This window comes from Lutjanus erythropterus, chromosome 13, assembly GCF_056507025.1.
Source record: "Lutjanus erythropterus isolate fLutEry1 chromosome 13, fLutEry1.hap2, whole genome shotgun sequence".
Classification (NCBI taxonomy): Eukaryota; Metazoa; Chordata; class Actinopteri; order Lutjaniformes; family Lutjanidae; genus Lutjanus; species Lutjanus erythropterus.
In genome coordinates this window covers 31563169-31588851 of record NC_139329.1, presented here as the reverse complement: position 1 = coordinate 31588851, position 25683 = coordinate 31563169, and the positions used below count along the sequence as shown (strand labels likewise).

The 25683-nt window shown below is 39.1% G+C and overlaps 3 protein-coding genes across 12 annotated transcripts in view; all 3 read left to right on the top strand.

The window, feature by feature from the left end:
* Window positions 1-1184: 1184 nt before the first annotated feature.
* LOC146316855 (troponin I, slow skeletal muscle-like) lies at window positions 1185-3463 on the top strand. Of its 2 annotated transcripts, XM_084733854.1 has the most exons (5): window positions 1185-1318; window positions 1451-1582; window positions 1800-1889; window positions 2008-2181; window positions 3117-3463. In XM_084733854.1, the coding sequence occupies exons 2-5, from the start codon at window positions 1472-1474 to the stop codon at window positions 3201-3203; spliced, it is 462 nt and encodes a 153-aa protein (XP_084589980.1). In that variant the 5' UTR covers window positions 1185-1318; window positions 1451-1471; the 3' UTR covers window positions 3204-3463. The 2 variants fall into 2 exon arrangements, with proteins under 2 accessions (XP_084589980.1, XP_084589979.1); XM_084733853.1 differs by lacking the exon at window positions 1185-1318 and having other exon boundaries at window positions 1442-1582.
* A 1890-nt stretch (window positions 3464-5353) lies between these two features.
* bpgm (2,3-bisphosphoglycerate mutase) lies at window positions 5354-8942 on the top strand. The gene is made up of 3 exons (XM_084734704.1): window positions 5354-5487; window positions 6321-6943; window positions 8124-8942. The coding sequence occupies exons 2-3, from the start codon at window positions 6343-6345 to the stop codon at window positions 8297-8299; spliced, it is 777 nt and encodes a 258-aa protein (XP_084590830.1). The 5' UTR covers window positions 5354-5487; window positions 6321-6342; the 3' UTR covers window positions 8300-8942.
* A 2798-nt stretch (window positions 8943-11740) lies between these two features.
* The window catches only part of cald1b (caldesmon 1b), a 34024-nt gene continuing 20081 nt past the window's right edge, over window positions 11741-25683 (top strand). For 8 of the 9 annotated variants that reach the window (XR_014771769.1, XR_014771768.1, XR_014771767.1 and 5 more), the window contains exons 1-2: window positions 11741-11775; window positions 25171-25266. Coding sequence is in view for 6 of the 9 variants with exons in the window: in XM_084734518.1 (XP_084590644.1) it covers window positions 25193-25266 (74 nt within the window). In the remaining 3 variants the exon portion in view is untranslated. Of the gene's footprint in view, window positions 11776-24675; window positions 24830-25170; window positions 25267-25683 lie in introns of those variants that run through there. The other variant, XM_084734515.1, reaches the window with a different exon arrangement.

Genomic DNA, 25683 nt, shown 5'->3' with positions numbered 1-25683 from the left:
AAAATTAGGGTTTTTCTTCTTATAATATTCTGGATAAAAGATGAGGAAAAAACAATCTTACTTCAACATATTTACAAATTTAAAATAGCATGGCTAGATTTTTTTTCTTAATTTGTGCTAATGCTAATTATAATTCTTACAACTGAATGTGTTTTCTATTATTAAAATAAAAGGTGCTTCATTTTAAAAAAGATTATCCTTACATGTGAGTCAGGGAGGAGAGATTTTTTTGCAGCTGGATTCCTCTGATCTTGAACCTGAAGTCCAAGTAGAAGTTATAAATAACAGATTACAGTGTGGATTTGATTTATGTGCTCTTCTTTGCAACCTGTTCCCATTGCTTGACATTTATTAGTGTCATTTCACTGCAACAATATAGATTTTTGTGCTTATTAAATTTAAAAATTATGCAAAACCAATATGAAACCCAGACTTTTTGATCTTTATTGATTATTTATCTGGTAATTATAACTGCTTTGGCTTTGTTCGAGAAAGTATTTTTTTAAATCATACAGTAGGTTTGACCTTTAGACAATGTCATACATTGTTTGTGTCCCCTGCAGTGGTACTGCAACATATAGCATGAATGATCTCTCAAGCAAAAGTGATGAAAACTGATGGTCACTTTTGCTTAATTTAACTTTTTTTTCTTCACAGAAAATGAGTTAAGTGTGTTCTTCTATTCAAAAAAAGAACTAACTGTTTCTGTCCTCCTTTGTATTTACATTTAACAAGAGGAGACACGCAGATCTGCAGCCATGTCTGAGGCGTAAGTACCCATGTTCTATTTATTTAAGTTTCATCAAACCAAAACTCATACATAAGTATGTGAAATTCAAAAAATGTGACAGTTGCACCTTTTTTTCCTTCTCTTGGATTATGGACACGTCTCTCCTAACTGGACAGGCCACCAGTAAGTTGATTCCACTGTCAACAATAAAAAAACTGTCCTAAATATAATTTGAATTATTAATTCATTGCATGAGTTGTGGGACTCAAAACTGCATGTATTGAATTGAAGTGTCTTGACTATACATGAAATCGATTGACTTAACCGTAACCCTACTAAAAAGTTAAGATGCAAAGGACAGTCGAATTCTTCCTGAGCTGTACTCAGCACTAATATGTTGTTATTTTTTGTGTTTGTTGAATCATAAAATGACTAATGTACATATATAGAAAAAAGAACAGTGGGATATGCATGTGAACTGTTGTATATTTTATAGATTTTGAAATATTTTGCCAGATATCTGACACATATACTGTTTTCCAGAAACCAAAGCCAAAGATCTCTGCCTCTCGCAGACTGTTCTTGAAGGTATTTTATGCGCAACTGTGTGTTAGTCTTGGATCGTAATGCTGTAAAAAAAAATTTGTTCAAGAATTTACACTCCTTAAGTGCTGCAAACCATACATATTCTGGTTGATGTAAGCGTTTTATATGTACCAGACCAAACTGCTAAAGAAGGCCATGACTATGCTGGACAATGAAAAGCAAATCAAAAAAGATGAACGAGAGAGAACCCTCGCTGAGAGATGCCCAGAGCTCCAGATGTCAGGCTTGTCTTTGCAGGATCTACAGGTGCGTATATCACCAAAGCATATTATTACAATTACAGTTACATTTAGCCTAAACTGCCTTTTCTAAATATTGCATGAATTTATAGAAATTAATATTTTGTATATTTTACAAACAAATCTCTGCTATTTCCATTAAGTCATCCAGACAAGTTACATCAAACAAATTCCTACAACTGGTACTTAAAGGAGTCTGATACATTCAAGGTTTCCGTTCACAGAATCTTTGCAAAGAGCTACACCAGAAAATTGATGTGGTTGATGAAGAGCGGTACGACATTAATGCTAAAGTGGTGAAAAATGAGAGGGAGGTAAGTATTATTTCACACAAACACAAGCATCTTACAAATTCAAAGGAGTTTCTACTGTATGAAACCAAGTATTTTAAGGTAATGCTGGCGGTGGGTTTGTCATTTGTGTCGGAAAAAGATACAGGATCTGTCTCAGAAGATCTTTGAGCTGAAGGGCAAGATGAAGAGACCGAACCTGAGGAGGGTGAGGGTGTCTGCTGACGCCATGCTGGGCGCTCTGCTGGGCGCTAAAGTTAAAGAGTCTGTGGACTTCAAGGCCAACCTCAAGACTGTGAAGAAAGAGGAGGAGAAGGTAAGAGAGGCCAGCATCAACTTATAAAACAGACTTCATCATTTATAAAACAGAATTTTGGTCAATTTTGATCTTAAGTATGATTAACGCAGAAAAACTAAAACTAAAGAAATTAATTTATTTCTCATTTCCATAGTTTTAACGTGTATATGGTTTGCTTTTCTCTTTTGGTCCATTGCTATTCCTGACTAAACCCTCATTTGTGCTAGATTCATCTAAGGCGATATCAGCTGTATGGTGGCCATTTTAGATGTATAGATTTACTGACAGAAATGTTTTAATGCTCAGTATCTTTTATGAATCAAATGTAAGCACACCACTGAAATTATCTTCGGACTAAGTTAAAGAAATAATGTAATAATAATAATAATAATTAGGGATTACATTAGGGCTGCAACTAACGATTACTTTAATCATCAAATAATCTAATTTTCTCAATTAATTGATTAGTTGTTTGGTCTATAAAATGTCAGAAAATGGTGAAAAATGTCGATCAGTGTTTCCCAAAGTCCAAGATGACGTCCTCAAATGTCTTGTTTTGTCAACAACCCATAGATATTCAGTTTCCTGTCAGAAAGGACTAAAGAACACAGAAAATATTCACATTTAAAAGGCTGAAATCAGAGAATTTGGACATTTTTTTTCTTAAATTACACAAATTAAAGGACAGTAAACATTCTGCACTGTTCTGATAAGGAAGTTTAGACCTGAATCCAGGATATTCACACTAATGCTGAAGCTAAAGATACAAATTTCTTACATATACAGAGACTCTGAGTGTTTAGAAAAGGATTTACTTTATTCTCTTAATATTAACAAGCATGCATCCCTATATCCTGAATACTGTGGGCCTATTTGTTGTATACAAAATGTCTACAAGTACACAGTGTTTTGATCAAAATGAGCTGATTCTAAATCATCTTTTCATCCCACAGAAAGAGGAAGTGACTGACTGGCGTAAGAACGTGGACGCCATGTCTGGTATGGAGGGCAGAAAGAAGCTGTTTGACGCTGGGCAGTAGATTTTGTGGTGACTTTCTTTGTGAAGGTGCTGGCTGCTCTAAATACAGGTGGAAACAGTCAATCATGTAACTGTTGTTCACTTTATAATGACAGTAAACATGAAGACCAGGTTAACAAGTAGATTCTGGCACAGTTCATGTTTCATGTGTCTGGGTAAATGGCAATGGTGAACATGTTTAACTTAATAATTTATATCATACATATAGTTTTTTACATAATGTACATTGTGTCGTGTATTATGAAAAACATATGTAATTGATATATTAGAGCACTGTATTGCTTTCATAGATTTTAACATCCATATGAATTCATATTGGCTGTCCAGGTCACCTGTAGCAATGCTACTGAATTGCTTGACCTCTTCTACATACAACAATAATACCAATATGAATTCCAATTTATACTTTGCCCGGAACATTTCCATGTGTTCTTGTGTTTGTTGGGGACAACTCTTTATGGAGACATGACATAAAGTGAGCCTCCTTGAAAATGAAAATATGACATTAAACTTGGACACTATGATGGGAAGAAGCAATGTTATGCTTTGTGGATGAAATAATAAAATGTAAATTGCATCACTCAGAGAAGAATGGTCCTCTGTACTCTACACTACGGGGCAATTCACTCTAAAATCAAATATACATATTTTTCCTCCAATCTGTCATGCTATTGGTTTGGTGTGAGTTTTGCAGATATCAGCTGAGGAGCTGAGGAGGAAGTGTGCATCTACTCATGGATGAGAGGTTACAGTTCAGCAAAGGAGGATGCCATTAATGTTTACATCTCACACTGTCATAAACATGAGCCTCTCATCCATGAGTAGATGCACGCTTCCTTCTCTGTGGTGATACGGATGCCGGCACTGTTTAAAAAATAGTTCCTATGTGAAACTGCTCACAACAAGGTCTGTGGATTAGCTTGAGTAACCAGGCCATTGCTGTTGAGCTTTTCAAATATATTTCTTTGGTGCTTTGAGCACCACAAGCCAAGTGCCATCTAGTTCCATTGCATTAGAGAGAAGAAAGACATCTCATCATATGGCCGATATCCCCACAACTCTGCAACTTTTTGTCTCAGATATAGGGGAAGCTGCATCATGCCAGACATTACAATACAAAAATGAACTTTAAATAGGTTGCAAGTGCAAAACATTGGTTCATGTGGGACAGAATATAAGGGCATACTAGTGCTAGCTAGGCACTCATAGACACATACACTTACATTTCTACACACTATTACATACTCAGATACAAAAGCAACACTCTGTCTGCATCTCTTACAACAGAGAGGCAGTTGGTGGCGCTGCAGAGGAAAAATATGTTTTTTTTTATTTTGTTGTGAACTGCCCCTTTAAGTATTTGTATACTTATAGGGATGTTATGGTCTGATGTTACTGTAAATTTCAGAGGTTTATGGTACAGAAGTTCTCCTTTTAACTTTTATGGTGTATTACATTTCCGTGGAAGAATATTGTAAAATATCAGGGCTGCTTTATGACATACTTTTTTACTATTTCAGCACAACTTACTTTACTAATCAAAAGGAAACACATGGCACCTGGTTATCTGGTGCATTAACAATTTCTGAATTGGTTTTAACCAAACATGTATTAGCCTCTTTCACAATCCACATATACTGTGATATGGGGTTTCATCCATATTAGCCACAGGGTCAAAAAGCTATTCTTCACAATCATAACCATCTTTGGGTTGTGACTTAGTCGTTAGAAGTAATAACAATGCTGCAGTTTTCTTCTAAATTGGTAGCTAAATGTTTATTTTTGTTTACTTGGTTGATAATACTAACTTAACATAGGTTTTAGTCATATCTACACTATTTTCCCACACTCCTGCATCACGGGTATTCAAGATCGCATACACTGTCCCTTCCCACTTCCCGTATACAAAGCGGTGTTACGCTGCAGATAATCTCCTGCAAACTCCATAAATCCCTTGAAAAGTGTAAAACACAAAGCCCGGACAACAAAACATCAAATGTAAGCTACCAGACTGTACCTCTCCATACATCCATGATAAGACAGCACGGTCACGCCCCTCCTTCTGCCTCCATCGCGAACGTGCCCGGCCGTTACTACTACTCCTAATATGGGTATAACGTTCGACAAAGGTACCGCCCATACGTGATATCCGCCATTCTGATTGGATGTACGGGACGTCAATCATCAACGTTGTCTGGGACACTGCTGTACATGGCCTGGCAACACACTGTCAACACTCACGACTGTACTAGCTACGTTTAAGGCGGATTTTAAACCCACAGAGGGTAAGACGACATTTTCACAATATTCTGAATATTTTGGGGTGAGGTTGCCACATGTTTGTAGTTCTGTTTTTCATACCTCGGTCAAGTCTTTACTTCGATAAGCGGCCGTAATACAGGCTTTACTAACGGGTGCAACAACGTCCATCCATCCTTTCAGAGTTGCTAAAAAGCTTTGCAGCAGCATCCAGTTAAATATTTATATAGTAGTTAGCTAACGTTATCTATCATTATCTGGGTCCAGCCTCTGAATAAGGCTAGTTAATAAGCGTAATTAACTGTTGTAGCTATTAGCCTTTAGCCTGTCACTTTTTTAAGATAACCTCTAACCTTTTGCACTGGCTTCATGAAGTACCTGCTCCTGCAGATCAGATACACAGCCCTGTGACTGAAGCTATACATTGTAAGCTAGATATTAGTGGAATTTCGTTCAATTTTGTGCATAGTGCATCAGTTAATCAATTGGTTGTCAACTACAAATTAATGTCCAACTGTTTTGATAATGGATGAACTGGTTTGAGTCAGTTTTTAAAGACAAAAAGGTCAAAATTCTCTGGTTTCAGCCTCTTAGATGTGAATATTTCCCAGTTTATTTATTCCTCTGTGACAGTAACTCAATATCTTTGGGTTGTAGACCAAATAAGAGGATGTCACACTGAGAAAAATTTTTCACAATTTTCTGATATTTTATAGACCAAAGAACAAATTCAGGTTTTATGCATGGATGCTGATTAATCAACAATCCTTAGTTGCAGCCCTAGATTTGCATAATATTTTCACTTCTGTTATCAGTAACTGCATATTTCTTTTTGCTAATTTTTGTTAAATGTGTGCAGGTTTCTGCTGCTGGTTCTTCGGATGTCCAAGTACAAACTCTTTCTGCTGAGGCATGGGGAGGGGGCCTGGAACAAGGAGAACCGTTTCTGTAGCTGGGTCGACCAGAAGCTGAGCGAGGCTGGAGTGAAGGAGGCCCAGGACTGTGGCAGGCTCCTGAAGGAGCAGGGCTACAAGTTCGACCTAGTGTTCACCTCCATCCTCAGCCGCTCCATCCAGACAGCATGGCTGGTACTGGAGGCCATGGGTCAGGAGTGGGTCTCCGTGGTTAAGTCGTGGAGACTGAACGAGCGCCACTATGGCTCCCTGATTGGCTTGAATCGAGCGGAGATGGCTCAACAACACGGAGATGAAAAGGTGAAGTTGTGGAGAAGGAGCTATGACATCACTCCGCCTCCGATTGATGAATCCCACCCGTACTTCCTGGAAATCTACAATGACCGCAGATACACCACATGTGACGTGCCAAAGGAAAACCTCCCTCGAGCAGAGAGCCTGAAGGAGGTGTTGGACAGGCTGCTGCCATACTGGGACAGCACTGTGGTGCCAGAGATAAAGAATGGCAAGACTGTGCTCATTTCTGCTCATGGAAACAGCTGCAGGGCTCTGCTGAAACACCTGGAAGGTATGCTACTGAACTCATCCAAGCTATTATAAACAGTGCTCTCTCTGCTTTTGTGTGTTTGTGTGGAGAATGCTTTCAGTTTGATTCAGCAACAGATTCTGGACTCTACAGGCTGCTGTTTCTAGTCATCACAGTCATTGAACTGGGAAGGACATATTTCAGTTCCAGAAATGGAAAGTTGAACTTATGCAAAAAGGCCAATGAGTTTATGTTACATTTGGCAATGGCTGTGAAGTCCACTCTGACCTTTCATCGCTCATAACCTTTGAAGGCTTCATGTGCCACAGGACCCTTAGTAACGTAACACACACTGGCTGTTACATAATATTATGCAGGGTAGGATATATATGCTAGAGCTGCAACTATTAGTCGAGTAATAGATTAGTTGATCGAATGAAAATCATATAATTAATAACTGCTTCATCATTTCAGTCATTTTTCAAGCAAAAATGTCAAACATTCCAACTTCGTAAATGTGAGGATTTGTCATTTATGATTATAAATGCAGAGTCTTTGTGTTTTGGACTGGTGGTAGGACAAAATAAGCTATTTGAATTTGTCAATTTGAGCTCTGAGAAGTTGTGATGAGCACTTTTCACAATTTCTAGATGAATTGTGAAAATAATCATTAGTTGCAGCCCTAATATACACACAGATTGGGAGTGTGTTATTGTCATAAATTTGGCAATAAACTAACAGTATTTGATTACAGCATTCATGCATATTATACTAATGCAAATTGAAAGACTGCATAATGTCATTAGCATGGCAGAAAGTTGTCTACATGGAGATTTTGCACTTCCCATCAACAAGACATATGAAGAGACTTCACTGATTTCTGACATTTTATAGATGTTGCAGCCCTCGATTTTACATGACAGTTAAGTCGTTTGCTGTTATTTGTTAACCACTAATGAATAAAACAATTTGTGCAGGGGCAAATAAAATTTGCTTGCTGATGATTTCTAAATTCTTCTAATTTTCCTTTATTTACACTCTTTACTTACAAATCAAAGGTTTTGGCACTGCCTAAGCAACGGGGTTCCATCAATAATGTTTTAAGACAGAAGTTTGTTACAGATTATTTTGCACTGAAGCTGTTGATTTACAGTATTTTGCACAATTTTCAATTTTATGGGCTGGAATTGTGATCTTAATCTGTCTGTCCTTATTTCAACAGGTATATCGGATGAGGAAATTGTCAACGTCACTTTACCTACAGGGATTCCTGTGCTGCTCGAGCTGGATGAAAACCTCAAACCTGTGAAGCCTCGACAGCTCTTGGGAGACCAGGCAAAGATTGAGGCAGCCATCAAAAAGGTGGAGGACCAGGGAAAAGCCAAACCATCAACTTGAATGCACTAAACTGGCTGTAACACTTAACATAGCTTTGTTCTAATTGCCTCTGTGCAACTTTTATTAGGTACAGTGTAACATCAGACAATAACAACAACAAACCGTTGTTAATAAGATTAAATGGAGAAGTGTAAGTCTCACAGTGAAGTTGCTGTATGTGTAATAGTGGCCTGGCCAGGATACAGAGTGTGTGTGTCACAGGTCAGACTGGTCCGACAGGAGCAGGAGAAAGTTCACAGATGTACTGTAAATGTTTCAGCACTGTGTTGAGTTGTATTATGTGTAAGCCTTGAGGAAATGCTTGGATTGTTTGTGATTTTTAAGCTACTTGTCCCTATTTCAGCCTGTACGTTGGCCCTAAAGTGTTAATTTATTTATGTACTTATTGACTCTATCTTGCAGATTAATATAATGTGGTGAAGCTGAAAAATCTTGAAATTATGGACTGAAAGTTCACTCTAAAAGATGCTTTTCTGTTACATTGATAAGCTTCAGGAATATTCCCTTGCATTTAAACATGTGCCTTCAGTGTTAACATAGTGCTCAGCTACTTTTTAAAGGCTTCTTTCACAGTAACTAGAACATCAGACAGTTTTTGTGGTGATTTTATTTAAAAATAAAAGCACTCCGTTAACAAATCTTACCTCATAAAAATTGATAACCAGCCTGTTCATTCCAAGAACCGAGTAATTATGAGCCACAGAAATGCTGTAAATATGCAAAACCACTGAAATCCTCTACTGCCCCACATTTATGAGTTAGTCATACTCTTAAACGGCTTAGTCAGTAACAGCCAGACAGCTGAAACTGTTTTGACACAAAATAGGTTAAAACACTGTGGCCCACAACCATGTGGCCAACAACCATGGCTATTTGGTATGACAACTGGTTAATGCTTTGCACTTTTATGGGGATGTTATGAGGATTTTTCATTTAATTTATCCCCTTCTTAATTAAATGCAACAACTGTGAGTGGTAAACACCATTATTTTTGGATAAATATGAAAAGATTTAATTGTAAATTACAAGCACTATTTTGGTTTTCATTTTAAAATCTAAATTATTATCATATATGTGCAATTTGGTGTTGTTTATGTAAGGTTAATAACATTAGTTTAAGTGTTACACTTTTGAGTCTGTACATTATGTCTCATAGCAGCACTGTCATCCTATGTTACTACTGTGTGTAGCCAAGTCTACTTCACTGTACTGTACGTTGTATTGTGTCTCTTGTTTGATGTACTGCACTGTGCATCCCAGTTTGTCTGTTGCATTTCTCTGCTGTTATTTTGTACACTGGTCTGTTAGGTCAACAGGGAAAAGATAACGTGCATTTGTGGATAAACAGTAGAAAACACTGGTATATTTGTCATTTCATGTAAGATGATTTAATGTCTTCCCTGCTGTTCACACCTCACCACATGAGAGTCCGCATGATGAAATAAAGGGAGTTAAAATTTTCCTTAAAGGCTACTTTTTTATTTCTGTATTCTGTGTTGATTTTGAGCTTCACTTTATCAGATAGTTCTTCATTTTGCAACAGTAAAGGCGTGTCAGTGACCACAGTGACATAAAGTTAGTTATGAATTTTGTGATGGAGCAATAGAAACAAATTAGACAACAAACAACAGTGCAGTTTGGGACGTACAGATATGCCAGCAATTTGGATTCTGGTCGTCTTTAGCCCACTGGAAACAATTAACAACTGAGTCTGTCTGGCCACCACAGATGGATCCCGAGGAGTGGCTCTTCATTTCTCAACCATTTCTGTAATTTGGCCAAACCAGTGGAGCTGAGCCAGGGAAAAACCCACTAATTGGATGGAAATGTTCTTAAATGGACACAATGAACAACATGATTCTTTTCCCCAGCTATATTGCAGCAGTGATACAGACATTGTGGACCACAGGGTTGATGTAGATGTAGCAGGCGTACCCTACCACCAGTGGGTGATTTGGGAGGAGGTGCCAACCCCCTTCTTAGCAAAATGACCAAAATGCATCCTCCTTGTTAAGCTGCCATCCCGCCTCTCTCTCCCCTAGTAGCAGAAAGAGGCAGAGGGCTTGTTTAATGGAATATTTTAGTCTAGTCTGCCTGACACACTGATCCTTTCTATGAGAGTGAGTTAAAGTCTGTCCCGACCATGGCTCTGAAATATCAGTGGCCTAACGCTGGTGTGTTTTGATAAGTCCATGGTGTCGTCCGTGCTACTTTTGCTTCTGAGTCCCACTCTTCTCTTCACCTGAATACAAGTGAAATAAGACAATTCTATTTTTTTTTAAATGTATGTATGTATTTCTCAAAGACTGCATGTTGCAGTTCACTGGTATTCTATGTTCGGAAAAGAGAAGCTTGTTAACAATATTTCTCAATCAGCAAACGCAGTGACAGAGTAGATTTGCAAGTTTTCATGTGACATTTATGATCAGTTGCACAACAAGAGGCAAGAGGCAAGAGTTTTCACCACACACTCCGGCTTCTGATGAAAGCACAGACAAAACTGATAATGCTCAGCTTGCCACTTGCATCATGGGTATTAATGACCAATTCAAAGTGACAAGAGAATTGAGTTTATATCCACTGCTCAGTTAACTAATGCATATAGACATGTATAGAAACTGCTGTTTGCATCTGTTAAGTATGACGACTTGAACTTAAAAAATAGATGTCACTACCATCAGTGGCCCCAAGCTAATTGAGTTTGAGGCTCTTGGTCTAAATAAATAATGATGATGACCCCATAGACATCCAGGAACTGAGCAAAACTAAGCCAGTACACTAAGAGGAAGCACCTTTTTCTAAGCATTGTCTGAATGGAGGCCTGCAGTCTCAGACTTTGAAAACCCTGATCTATAATATTCTTTAAAATGTGTAGCCACAGTATTGTTAATGCATCAGTTCACTAGTGGGTAACGAAACAAACAACAATCAACAAATCACATACATTTTGTTTTGCAGAGGTGCATCATCCAGGTGTGTCCTTCACTCAGGCATCTGATATACTTCTGTCATTTCACATTTCTTACCAAGCAAGAGAATGAGTATAAGATGACTTAAGCTTGTTCAGGAATTAGTCTGAAAACAATATAAAACATATTTTTAAATCATTTAATTTATCATTCTTGTGCATGATTATGTTGAAAAGAAACCACCCCGATACATAAAGTTTATCATTTTCTCACAGACTTTGATTTACTCTTAATGTCTCTTTTAAAGACCATGTATGTTAACAGAAACTCCATCAGATAAGATAATCCTTTATTGATTTTACAGAGAGTTTAATCAATGTCAGTAAGAATTGTCAGCGTATAAACTGGAGGAATCAACAGTTTAAATACACATCAGTCCTGTTTGAACATCACTGAGCTGCAGCTCGAGCAGGCGGGGCTGAACCCTGCATGCCGTGCTTATAAACCTCCGGGGGCTCTCCCTCTGCTGATTTCCAGCAAGAACGGTCACTTTGGTCTGTCGGCCTGGTAAGTTTGATGATGATGATGATTATGTGTGATGCTATTTTATATGACATACATATAAAGAGGGATACTATTGTTTTGTAATCAGAGTGACTTACTGTATGTGGAAGAATTAGATATTTGTAATAAGAGCTGAGTAGATTCTGGCACTGATGACTGCTAAAGCTGTTCTGGTCTCCATACAGCATCATTTGATGTCATAACGTGGTAAATTAACCAGCTGGTTTTGATTTGGAAGAGATGCTCAACATTCAAAAAACTATAACTTAAGGCCGACTTGACAGCAACTGGCTGTTTCATGACAGAAATTAAGTTATTCAGATACTTCACTCCTCCTAGGAAAGGCATTTTACATCTGACTTAATCTGGATACACCTGCATCAGAGTAGACCTGTGCTCATGAATCTTACTTAAAGAAATCCATTGGACAAAATGTGATGAAATTGTTTATTCTCTGAACAAAAACTCTAAATATCAAGTACTAATTTCTTTACTGCTGTGTATTTTACCCAAAATACATTTGGAAATCATTTTTGTTTTGAACGATGCAACTACACAGAAATGTAGCTGTATTAGATTTAATGCAATAAAATTCAACAAATGACAGTTAATTTGAGCAGGGGGTCATCAGTTAACTCCTCAAGAAATTATTGGAAAGTTAAAAATATAACGCTTGTATAATTTAGTAGGCTTTATCAGAATCAGAATGTACTGAATACAGCAAGATGCATACAATAATATCAGGGAATGATGAAGTGACAAATGTCTTATTTCCCTTTCATGAAGTAATTGTAAGCTGAAATATGGTCAATTTTTGGTGCACGCTGCTGCAAATTGGTGGCTTCAATCTCTCAAATTCCCCCTTTTACTCTCCTTGGGGCTTCATACTCACACTCTGCTCTGTCTACACAGCTGTAAATACTATAATTTTTTGATTTTAGTTTCTGTCACTCATACACTGAGCAGACGTCTGGCCGTGGAAAAGCTGTTTGCCGTTGTTGACATGCCAAGACAGACTCCTATTCCTTAGATGGTCTTGAAGATAAAGGCTACAACCACATGGGGTTGGAGCGTGTGAGTTTATGACCACGGACTCATCTCGTTGGAGAGTGGAAATGTGTTTGGGTTTCGAGAGCATCCTCTCAAATTCTTGTTTACTGAAATCAGTATAATTTTGTGCCACTAGAGTGAAAACAGCTGCGTAAATGTACAGTAAAATATTAGTGCGCCAAGTTATTTATAAGGGATTTGACTTCAAGCCTTCCATAAACGTTGAACACACAGCTTTGCAATAACAATTTAAAGAAAAAGAGTCCATAGATTTGTATTTAACGACTGTTTTAGCTGTGAATGATCTCATGTTACTTATAAAAAAGATACATCAAACTGGCCTGATCCAAACACCAGTGGCGCCTGCGACAAGAGCGAGTGGGATATTAGCTGTCTCGTGAACATGAGCACAAAGGCCTTTTTTAAACAGTCGTTAAAAAGAGTTTGAGAATCTGATTTGCAAACGCAGAAACAAATACGGGGGAGATTCAGCTGCTAATGTTTTAGTCTGGGAACAAATGAGCCTTTGTTGCTTAAGAGTGTTGTGATTTGGTGGAGCGGGAGGCTGGGTGCTCTCCGGTTGTACAGGTTGGACTCTCCAAAGAGGAGAGGAAATGGTTTTCCACATGAGCAAATTACAGGAGGGGTAGAGGTGAGCGTTAGTGGCTCCGACATTAAAGGAGTCATTCATCAGCAATCAGTCTGCCATCAAGTCTTCTTAAGCTGTATGGAGAAATAACATCCCTTAATTCTCTACTTGCACAATGTAGTGTGACGTATAGGCCGTTTTACGAGCTGCACATCTGTTTACTTTCTGTCAGTGCTATAGTAACATTACCTTCGTCTACAAACTTAGTGTTTTTTACCCTTAAGTTAGTTACTTCACTTTTAACTGTTAGCTTGGAACATACTGTTAATTGTTTTATATACAGTGTTTTTGAGCATTTGCTAATCACCTCAGTGTCTCTGATAACTGTTAGCAATGTTAGCTCTTCATTCAAAAACAAAATAAAATTCGCCAGAAACATTTTGGCTCATCTTTCCAACGTTTCAACAATCACCAACTCTTGCTTTGTTGAAACAAGACTTTAATTCACCACATTAGATATGAAATTATTCTGGATGTGCACCCTCCCAGCTGCTTCTCTGATGATATTTAATCACCATTATCTTTTTTTTTTTTTCCAATAGCCATAGTAAGTTTCCTTTTATTGACAGCAACAATGACAACCAGCCTTCCAGTCTTACTTTCTGCCTCCCAGCAGCATTATTATTCCAATGACAGTGGAAATAAGTTATTCTTGGATTGCCACTTTGTGTAGCAGCAGGTATTTCCTAGAATAAACCATGCTCACTGTCCATGGCCTTGCACTTTGCCAAGCTGGGACACTACAACTAACACTGCCTGTGTACTTCCTTAAAAGGAGGCCGACTACACCATCTCAGCTGATGGGATGCAGAACAGGGAGTGCACATAGCTGCATCTATTTCCATTGAGTATAGTCGAGGAGGAAACTGTAACTCAGCTTTTGTACTTAGATCAGTTCAGCCTCCTCTGTCACCAGACATTTTACTTCATTCAGAATCTAAGTTGTTGTCACGTACAAGCAAGAAACGATTTCCATTTTTAAAGATGCAACTGTCAGTTGATGATGGATTACTTGTGGCCCTTTGCTTATTAAAGCAAAGCTGAGCTGCAGAGCACTGAGTGGACAGCTGAAGAGCCTGAAGAGAGTGAGTGTCCTGTGGAGCCTGTTAACTCTACATGGACGATAAGATGCTCACAAAACTGCACTTTTCCCAGTGGATGGTTATCGGCCACAAAACAACACACTTTCTCTTTCTATCAAACTGTACACAAACATTTTAACAAGCGGCAGAAAAGGTCACCACTACAGTTTGTTGTGGCTTGTAAACTGTGTGGAATTTGTATCCTGGTCAGGGACTTTTTCATACGTGACCATGTTTGGTCATGTGTCGTAAGGAGCTGCGGCTTCTTGATTGATTGCAAACGCCTCACAGGCAACTGTTTATCCTATAAGTGTGCTGAAGCACTTTCTTTATCTTTTAACACCAGCCTGGCTGCAGAATTATCTGAGGACCTACATGTATATTTTGTCTGTTTAGTTGATGCTCTTATTCAGTCCAAATTACAATGAGAGAAACAAATGCATCTCTTATTCTTTCTTAGATACCTTACATCTAACCAGCATACAATAACTTAAAATTTAAAGGTCCAGTGTGAAAAATTTAGGGGGATCTATTTGCAGAATTTGGCAGAAATGGAATCTAAAATTCACAAGAATATTTTCATCACCTTAAAATAATAATTATTGTGTTTTTGTTATCTTAGAATGAGCCATTTAGAGGGTGCTGGTTCTCCTCCATGAGGTCTGTCATGTTTGAAACCAAACACTGCCTCTGGATAATACTGACTTTCATGTTTCGGGTTTCGGGGCCACAGTAGGTACTCCTATATGCTTGGTAAGGCAAGGTGTTTGCAGTCTGAAAACAGTATTGCATAACAAATTCTGTGATAGTGATTTTAAACCAGAAAAAGACAAGATCCCCAAAACTATCTCATTCTTTCTTCTGCTTCCAAATCATCTGTCAAACCCGGTTGTGGCTGAATGAAATCCACCAGGCTTTCAAGTGACTTCATTGTTAACCCATCTGTGGCTGCATGAGACGTAGCAGGCTTTCGACATAGTGCATGGCTGAGAACGTCTGGAGGAGATGGGGTGGATGAATGGGTGAGGCACTGGCTTGCGCTTCTCCAGTGGCTGAGAAGCAAGAAGTAGGACGTGGTGGCGATCAAACTGCCAAACCACTGATCGGCAGGCTACCCGCTCTACCTCCTGAGCCACAGCTGCCCCAAGATTCCAAGTAGTGTAGAAGTTTCCAAGCTGCGTGCTGAGTCACACTGATGTGCCACGAGGCAAGTCCAGATGTGCGCGATGTTGTGAATGATTTTTTTTAATTTACTACATGATCACTCTATGTGCACTCATTAAGCAAACCACAGTTTTTGACGATCCCGCAGTTGCTGGATGGTGTGAATTATACATATCACAAGGCCCTGATTGATCGGCACATTATTCTGTTTTCACACCTGCACTCTAGGAACTTCGCTAGTACTTTTTGCCACCATTGGTTCGGTAGTTATACTTTGCATAATATGAATACAGGTGTGCCTCGAGACAAAACAATTTTGTTTTTTCTACAGATTAAACAAACAAGATATAACGTAAATCAGTGAGCAGTGAGCTGGTCACAGATCGAACAAAATGGTGGATGTAAAAACATCAGCCTGGCACAGTTTATTGTTTTATTTTCTGGTTTCCTAACTGTGTTGGAATGATTACAAAAGAGAGAGCGAGTTGTACAATACTAATATCCAGCTGCCTGCATGTCTTTCCTGATTGAAGATGTGAGCTCTACTGTAACTTGCCAAACTAAATATGTCATGCATTAGAAACAGTCTTTAATAGGACATAATGCTTTCCTCTGCCTCCTTTTAATGTCTTATTAATACACTACAAAGACGCCATCATTGAGTCAGTAATTACAAAGCCAGAGAATATACAAATAGCACACAGTGTGTACATAAAGAATGACTGTGGAGTTGATGTAATTGGGGCTGTGAGTGGAAGGCTTTTAACTTTTGTATTGCACACAAAGCACTAATGTCTTACTATAACCTTCAGTGGACCACTTGAGGAGTTCTCAGGATAAAATCCCAGTTGGCTCAAGAAACAAAGGACATGAATGTGGTCTTACTGTGATTTAAATTCTTTTAATGGGCAACACTGGCATTGGAAACTTCTTTCAGAACTGTATCCATTAATCACATTAAATAGGTCACCTAGTTAACTTCAATCGCTATATTAAAATCATAAATCCATGACAATGACAATTCAAGTATAAGCTGTATTTGTTCTTTCAACACATCATAGGCTATATCCAGTACTTTTGTCTCCCTCTAAATATGCCAGAAACCTGCACACTTGACTCCCTCAAACCTGCTGGAACTATGGGAAGCCTTTCTTTCTGTCCTTCCTTTCTTTTAGCATTTGGTCTGTAGCTAAAGTTAGCGGTTGCTCTGTGTAGCTGATGATAGTGGTTAGTCTTACCAGCAAATGTTTCTGTAAATTAGATGTGGAGACGAGATTGTAGTCACTGCTGTTGCTTCTTCAGCCACCTGGGCTGCCATGTTCAGTAGTTTGGTAGCCCTGCCTCTACAACTACATAGACAAGATGGCGACCATTGAGGATGAGAAGTGTCCAGCGTTCCACACTCAACTTTTTGGTTGTTTTGAATACAATATCCAGATACTCACAGTGCTCTTTGTTTTGCTATAAATCTCAATATGAACACACCCGTGCAGTCAAAACAGGAAGTGTACATACAGAAAATACAGATTTGGTCTTGGTTTATCTGGTCATGACTACAACACCAGTATCGGAAGTCATATATTTTAAGTTCAGACAAAGTCAGGCTTTTATTGCCCCTGTTTCCAGTTTTTATGCTAAGCTAGGCAAGCTAAGTTAAGCTAAGCTAAGCTAAGCTTTTATTGCCCCTGTTTCCAGTCTTTATGCTAAGCTAAGCAAGCTAAGCTAAGCTAAGGTAATAGCTATCTCAAAGACAGGAGAGTAGTATCTTCTAATTTGACTCAGGAAAAAAGTGAGTAAGTGCATTTCCCAGGAGGCCACGGGGCAGACTGAGGACGAGGTGGAGGGCTTATATCTCCACCCTGGCCTGGGAACTGATTATTGTAGCTGGGGAAAGGGATGTCTGGGGTCCCTTGCTGGGACTGTTGCCTCCGGGTAAGTGGTTGAAGATGGATGGATGGATGGAGAGCATTTCCCAATGGTTAATCTATCCCGTTAAAAGCTATTTTGTGTCATAGTGTTTTTATGTATCTGAACTTGCAATTAAAGCTTGTTCCAGAGAGCTAGGTATGAAGAAAATGTATGGTAAAATGTGAATGTTATATATAGACATTTGACAGAATACACACAGAACTATTTTTTCCCAATATGCATCACTTCACCTCTCTGCATCTCGTTGGTGCCAGGGAATGCAACAAATAGAAAGCCAGAATTGTTTCCTTGTCACTGCACTTCTTCTCTTGTTGATTTGTTGCAAACATCTATGAATATTTATGAACGGTGTCTGGCGAGTGTTACGCTCAGTGCTCTGTGTTTGGTAAGACAATGATGAGTTTCCATTTGCATGAGAGCAGAGTGACCGTGCAGGGGTGCTGCGCAACCTTTTGATCCTATCAGCAGGCCACAAACCTGAGAGCTAATACACAGATGAGACAAACCAGTTACAGATGTACGAATTAGAACCTGTCCTGGGCATCGTGTGGGAATGATTTGTTAATGTGATTCCACCTCATGACAGGAAGCCTATAACAGTCTGTAACAAGGAGTTTATAAGAATCCCTTGCAGTTTAAGAGTTTGGAGCTTTTAGGGGCTTTTTCCGTGTTGTAGGTAGGTACTGGCAGGCACTTCTGTCTAAACTCTAACGGGGACTTTACATTTGGATAATCTCAGTGTTAGAGCAGGAATAATTCACCCTCTAATCCGTACGAATCACCTGTCTGGTGACTGATGGGACAGCTGTTATGGGAAACTCTCAAGTGAGCATCTGTCCTGAAGTGTGTGCTGTATCCACATGTGTGAACTAAGTGGGGGGTAAAGAGGCATTCACCTTTAGCTGCCAGAGTGGTGAGATTTTCAACTTTAGGCATGCAGAACTTCGCCGGCCCTGTTGGACTCGAGCCAATCCAAACAGGCCCGGATCACAACTCTGACATGTCTGCGAGCTGTTAGCCTGCAGGTCGGTCAGTGCTGCTCCATAGAGTCCACGGCTTAGAAACAGGCCTGCATTTGTCATCCCCAGACCCTGACTGGTCCCATGTAAGAACAGCTGTGAGCGAATTATGTTGGAAAGATGTGAGGGCTTCACCCCCATAGATCAGAGCTGGAAACAAGACTGTGAGACAAAACAAGGTGAATGATGACACTGCCAAAGACGGTAAAAAAATTAACTATAGTGGAAATTATGATTGCATATGCATCTTTTGGGCACAAAGAGGCCTTGACATGAAATTTGACCGATGTTGGCTCATTGTTGCACATACTGTACAGGAGACCAGAGATCACATAGCTGGAATACCTCCTGTATCATCACTGTGAGGGACTGTGTCATGATGAAGGATGTGGGCGCTGTTGTAGATATCCAGGACTTCATATTTCACCCTGATGGGTGAGGTTTGGATGGCCATAGAGAGTGCATGCTTCAGCAACCGTCTCAGCCTGTGCTCTAAGTACGTGCAAACAATGAGATGAGTTTATTAAATGCATGTCAAGTATGAAAACATTTTGACTATAGAATTCATGTTTTCTTTTTAATTTGTATGTTTGAGCGCCCACCTATATACATGGACATTAATAGTGTGATGTAAGTCTGTTTGAGCATCTATTGATGCAAGATACTAACTTATAGTGATATCAGAATACTGGTCTTGAGCCTTACAACATTGTCCTCATTAATCTAAAAAATGCTGACATATTTAACTGAATAAGTAAAACTCTGACCTGCTGCCAGCATTATTAACATTTATTATCTGGACAACATGAATATCTGTACCAGATTTCACAGCAAACCATCAAATAGTTATGCAGTTAGAGAGGCTAAAAAAAGCACAATCTCAGTTTTAGTTACTTTTTCTGGACTCATATCAGCAACAACCACCTTTCCAAATCTCTACAAATGTTTTGTCCAAAATTAAGATGAGCATCAATTAATCACTTTTCTGTTTTCCAGGAAACTGACGTGTAAAAGACTGTCATCCCTTTCCAGGAAGGCTCTCAATTGTCTTGTTACCCATGTAGTGGATGTTTTAGAAAAAGGCCTTGTTTTACCTGCTCTGTTTGTGAGCCTTAATGACTGTATATGGTGTCGGCCATTGTAAAAACTAAACTGTCACGTCCTCCTGCCCCATTATGACCGATGGCTCCCTGCTGGTGGGCTCCTCTTCAGATCTGAGGATACAAATACCTAAATAAAGTGACGACATACTGAAGTGCCCCTCTTTATGACAATGCGTTGCATAACCATGCCTTCATATGGTCAAGACTGACAACACTAGCTGTGCTAAACTGCTTGGGACTGGTCGGGACATAAATATATAATACATTACATGCATCTCATATTAAAGTGAGAGGAGAAAACACCCACACACGACACAGTGGTGCACGATATAAAGAGAATAAAGTGTGACGTTAACGTTAACGTCTGTGAGCTCACTCTATCTCGACTCCCAGCATTCTTTGGCATGTTGTTATAGAAGATTGATGCATCAGTCCAGAAATCCCCCCCCATATTATTTTCCTTCAGCATGTCCTTAAAAGTCAAACAAATGAGTGTGTGCCTGGGATGTCAGGGCACCCTGAAACTGAAAGATTTTGGTCCTGGACTTGCAGTAGTTGGGTGGAAGCCTGTTTCATTGTCTTTACATTGATTTTCAGTAACAGAGCCACCAACAGAAAATATCAGTCTGACTAAAAGCTGGGCTAAAGCTTCCTGCAGGTCAAGATAATCCAGCCATTGATTAGGTGTTGCCATGCTGTTTTAATTGTGCAGGACGGCTCTTATAAACAATACTTACTTTAATTTTTTTAAAGGCAAAATATGCAACATTTCCCTTAAAAAACAAAACAAAAAAACATATGGACTCACCACTGGCTGCATCTGCAGAGACTCTGCCCTCTGCCTGTATTTCTCATTATTTTGCTGCACTCAGGATGCTTTACCAACCCAAAACATCAATATTTGACATCCTGGGAAGGAGACTTGACATCTATCTTTCTGGTGCGTTTACAAACACCTCGGACAAATCCTCCTCATTCTCCCTTAAAAGAATGTGTGCTATTCTTCCTGTTTACAAACTGCTGGATGCCTTTTTATGTCTCAGCATAGTTTGAACATAGATTTGAAATTGTGGCTTGGGCAGTTGTAAACCAATTTCAGCATAGCATTAAAATAATGTTGTGATTAGTATTTACAGACATTTGGTAAAAGATGCCCTGCTTAGGTTACTTGCTTATTTTGATCAATTCCTGGATGTCTATGTGATCGTGATTATTATTTATTCCCATAGAAACTCAAAAATTGAGCCAAGATAAGCAAATATTTATGTTTTACATAACTTCATACAACACCAAATACATAAATTAAATGTCTGTCCAAAGGAATTTACTGTATGTCTGAACTATCAGGTTTCATGCTCACAAACTCGACTGGAGTGCAGGCTGAGTTGATGGCTGGTTGCTTGCAGACTGGGAAGCAGGTTGGATGCTAGCTGGTTGGGTAGCAAGCTGGTGGCGAGAGGAGTCCATGCTAAGCATCAGAGTTGCTGGGTGAATCAAGGTTGAGCTGCAAACTTTTCATGAGGTTTGCGATAACTAGGTGTCAGCCAAGAAAGGAGAGTCCATCCGCAAAAAGGCTGCATTTAATGTCCAGACAGACTTTGAGGACCAAGAAAAGTCTACTGGGTCCATTGTGGTCAGTTTGTACTGTTACCATGTGTCAAACAAAATAGCAAACAAAAGGACAGACACAAAAAATGTAGACAGAGCAGAGATGGTTCAAAGTGATTTAATAACAAACAAAAATATACTGCTGGCTCACAAGGAGAACAAAAAATACAATAACTTAATATAAAGCTATACAAAAAAAAAAGAAAAGAAAAGAAAGAACTCGCAATACAAAACTACACACGATAACATGTCCCCGATGTTTGCTTGTCAAATAGGAGCATGTCATGAAGACCAAAAGACAGAATTCAAGGTCAGTGAGTGCAGAGCTGAACAGCTTTTAACAGGAGTTGGTTTTGAAAGTGCTGAAAGAGCTGCAGCTGTTCACATCATCGGGCAGGTTCTTCCACTGATCTGTGGGTTTTACAGAAAAAGCTGACAGCCCAAATGCAGTGCAGTGAAATGGTATGATACAGTCTCATATAATCATATAATGAGGATCGAATAAAATTTGCTGAGCCAATATATACAAGGACACAAAGTCAAAGACAGGCCAAACCAACATACTCAAAAACCTCATTATTTATACAGTTAACATGTAAAGAAAAGGTAGTTTAGTTTGATCAGTGGCCCATCTTTGATAAACTTTAGATGTGGATTACTTTGACACAATAGACATCTTATAATTAAAGCTAGAATAAGTAAGATTTGTTGGCTGCTGTTTGTAAGTGGCCCACATAGATAGCTTATTGTTGAGTCCCAGGACGTCAAATACCAACAAAAGCATCCCGAGTACAACCAAATAATGAGAAAATAAGAAGGTACGGGATGCAGGTACTGCCACACACTTGAGAGGGATTTTTTTGTATCTATGCAACATTTTTTGTGGAAAATCCTGCATGTTTTTCCTCTTAAACTCAGCTACACAAATGATATATCAAAACTGCATATAATAGAAGAAATACATCTCACTGTGAGGTAATCAGAACTGTTTTGTCCTCACCGACACTGCTAGAACGGAGTGTGTCTGATGTACGACATTGCAGCAGGTGTTAAAATTATGAGCGCAACAAAAGTAAGTACTTCATTTTCTGAGCCAAGATATCTGGAAGTGTTGGTTTGTTGGTTTCATTTTCCTTCCTCCTCTGAACGGGACAGAATCTGAAATCACACTTCGGAGCTCTACTCTGTGCTTTCACACTCCGGTGCATGCTGTATCTGTTGGCTGGAGTTACTGGCAGACTTTCTTTCTTACAGACTTAAACAAGGTGGTCAAGAGATGGTTGATGGCAGCTGGTAAATGTTCCACATGGGAAAAAAGATTGTTTGATAAAGGGTTTTTATTGGCGGTGGCTTGGAATTGGCACTCAAGGTTTCTTGCTATACCCAGAAATAGTTGTGTAGTTAGTGACCTGGCACAGGATGTTGTGGTATTACATAAGCGACTAAGCTTTGGGAAACTACCCCCTAGTAGTGCAGACAAAAATACAGAATCATTATTACCTTATTAGAGAGTTTGGTTTGTTGATTGATTAGATTGAGTTGTAAATTAAATACTTTGGCAGCCTTGCACAAGAAGTATAATTTTATCTATAATCAATGAATTTTACATTGATAGTTCATCATTTCTGATGCCAGAGAGCTGTCATGGAGTCTCAGTAGACCTGCACTTAATAACAGTGGAGGCAGTTTTATGGTTCACTGATTATTAAGATGAATGATGGGTGTTTTGCTCAGGTTATCATGTCTTACCAGCCTCTACAGTTCAAATAAAGCTGACCTGTAGATTAATCTGCCCAGTGGATACATGGGCCTCCATCTCTACTCAGGAAGGGTGGGGTGGAAAGTTAAGTCTGTATAATCATGGCAAAATGTGGTCCTGGAGACACCTACTGTAGTGAGAGCTACTACAGAGGCAGTTTTGAGTACTCTGCCAGGTGTACATATGTCCTCCTGTGGATGGATTTTGTCCACACGATAGCATCACGACCGTGCAAGATGGAGTCATGAACCTTTATACGTTAGGTGTGCAGTTGCAGCCCTGTGTCTTAGATATTATATCATATAGATATTATTTGTTTTCTGCAGTCTTGCAATACATTATACAGTCAAAGTGACTGCAGTATTCAAAACACAGCCGTGGCTTGAGATGTGAGATTTATTCATAAAAATTTAAAGCTTAACTGAAATGATTTTGCTGCCTAAACCCGCCCCAAATCATAATATTTCCTCACCTTAACTGAAGCGCGTTTGTTGCAGAGGTCTGGTTGCAAATCCTGGACTGTGCTGGTAAAGTCTTATAAATATTATACAAATGTAATTTCTAGGAGAGTTTGAGGATAGGTGTGGTCCAACCCATGAATGCTGACTGTTCATGTAATAGCATGGTAATGACTACTGAATGTTCGTGGGTTGGGTTATTGGACGTCACAGCTGGTGTGATCCCATTGCAAGATAGACTCTAATTCATTCCTTGTGTGAACAGGTACTACTTATTGATCAAGAACTGATAATTTGGTCTAAAATTAAAGAACAGAAGTTTCCTCTCTTGGCAGATTTTTCAGGGGGAAAGAAGCAGCAAGATAATCTCACGAGAAGTCTGAGGCACTGTCACAAGTGTTTGGAGGAGAGAACAAATAGGGCTGAATTATCAATCACTTCAACCAGACTTTTTTTTAGATTATTAAGGACTATATCTGGTGCCTTTTAGGCTGCATCTCTTGCATTGAGAGTTTTTAGAATGACATTGATTAAAAAAGAGTTCAGGGCATAAGTCTGCTCCACATCCGTATGAAAAATTTAAATTAAACAAATAGAATGAAATAAAATTCTTTAGAATAAAATAACAGATACTAAACATTTCTGGTCTGGTTTACTGGCATATGTTTTATTAGTAAAGACAAATCTGATTTTTACTTTGGAAAGATGAGATAATAACTGATATAAACTGACACGTCCTTCTTAAAGGGCTATCAGTTGATTTAAGATCAGTTAGAGTTCATTTCACATTTGGTGTCAAACAAAATGGTCCATAAGGGAAGGTTAGAGGTAAAATGAGTAGGTGTACCTAATAAATTAAGAAAAGACACCCCAATAAATATAAAACTGACACACTTGATAAGAGTTACAGGAAACGCAGTGAAAAAAGCAGGATGAAACAAGACGACCCTTGGGAAACAGTTTGTCTGAAGTCAGAGATCAGGGAGGGGAAAGTGAGAGCAGGAGTCAGGTTGAGGAGGAGGAGGGAGGCTGAGAGAGAGAGAGAGAGAGAGAGAGAGAGAGAGAGGGGAGCAGAGAGGCAGGCTTTGCCTTTTCTGGTAGTTAAAGTCGCTGAAAGAACAAGCAGGAATTCTTTGTGCTGCAGAAGAGCTGAGATATAAACCAGACTGTAGAAGTTGATATATGAAGAGAGGGGAGACACTGCTGTTCATGGACTAAACTTCAGCTACTGCTAAGGTACTGTAAACCAACAGGCACTATAGTTCTTTATGTTTCTGTACATGCCATGAAGCTGTCAAGGGTGGCCCTCAGTACTTTGATGGGTTATATAATTTTAGGATTTTTTAAAAATGTTGTCTTCATTGCAGTGAGGGTTTGTTAATTAGTATTAAACCTCAGAAAGCTGTGAAGTTACCATGATGATGAAATGAGATGTTTTTTCCATCTGAAAAATGTTCCATGTACTGCAGCATCCAGAGGATTTTCCAAGCATCTGTGTCTCCTGTTGATCAAGCATGTAGTGATTGACTGTACTGAAAGGAGCGCTCATGATCTGATATCACAATTGTGTCTTTCAGTGAGGAGAATCTTTTGGGCATCATGGACGATGATTTTGACCGCCGCATGGAGCTGAGGAGGCAGAGGAGAGAGCAGATGCGTCTCGAGGCTGACAGGTGAGTGAAACCGTCTGAGAACGTAAAAACTTGTGTGCAAAATAACACACAAAAACACACACTGATAGACATGCGTGCTCAAAACACCGGTTAAATTTAGTGGGAAAAAAATTAATGCGTGGTGAAAAATGTGCAAATGCTATAAAAGGACATCCTGCTGTTCACCACGACATCATAAATTAAAGCCTCATTAGTTGTCGGTGCTTGGCTGTCTCGCTCACGACTCTCAAAACAAACCTGATACATTTTCGGCTTCAGGACACCATATTTGATCAGCAGGGGCGAAAACTCCCACACGTCTATAAACCACTAATGTAGCTGCTGTCAGCTGCTCACAGGGACGTCCCATCTATACTGTGCAGTTTTCTGTTTTTAGACCCATACAGCGAGGACAAACTTCAGGTGTCCAAGATGTTT

What these genes read in the sequence shown, in the direction of transcription:
- bpgm (XM_084734704.1), top strand. Translation starts at nt 6,343, where the DNA reads ATGTCCAAGTACAAACTCTTTCTGCTGAGGCATGGGGAGGGGGCCTGG. An exon ending in TCTGCTGAAACACCTGGAAG is followed by an intron (nt 6,944 to 8,123) that starts GTATGCTACTGA and finishes TTATTTCAACAG; the next exon opens with GTATATCGGATGAGGAAATT.
- LOC146316855 (XM_084733853.1), top strand. Translation starts at nt 1,442, where the DNA reads ATGTACCAGACCAAACTGCTAAAGAAGGCCATGACTATGCTGGACAAT. An exon ending in TGTCTTTGCAGGATCTACAG is followed by an intron (nt 1,583 to 1,799) that starts GTGCGTATATCA and finishes TTCCGTTCACAG; the next exon opens with AATCTTTGCAAAGAGCTACA. An exon ending in TGGTGAAAAATGAGAGGGAG is followed by an intron (nt 1,890 to 2,007) that starts GTAAGTATTATT and finishes TGTCGGAAAAAG; the next exon opens with ATACAGGATCTGTCTCAGAA.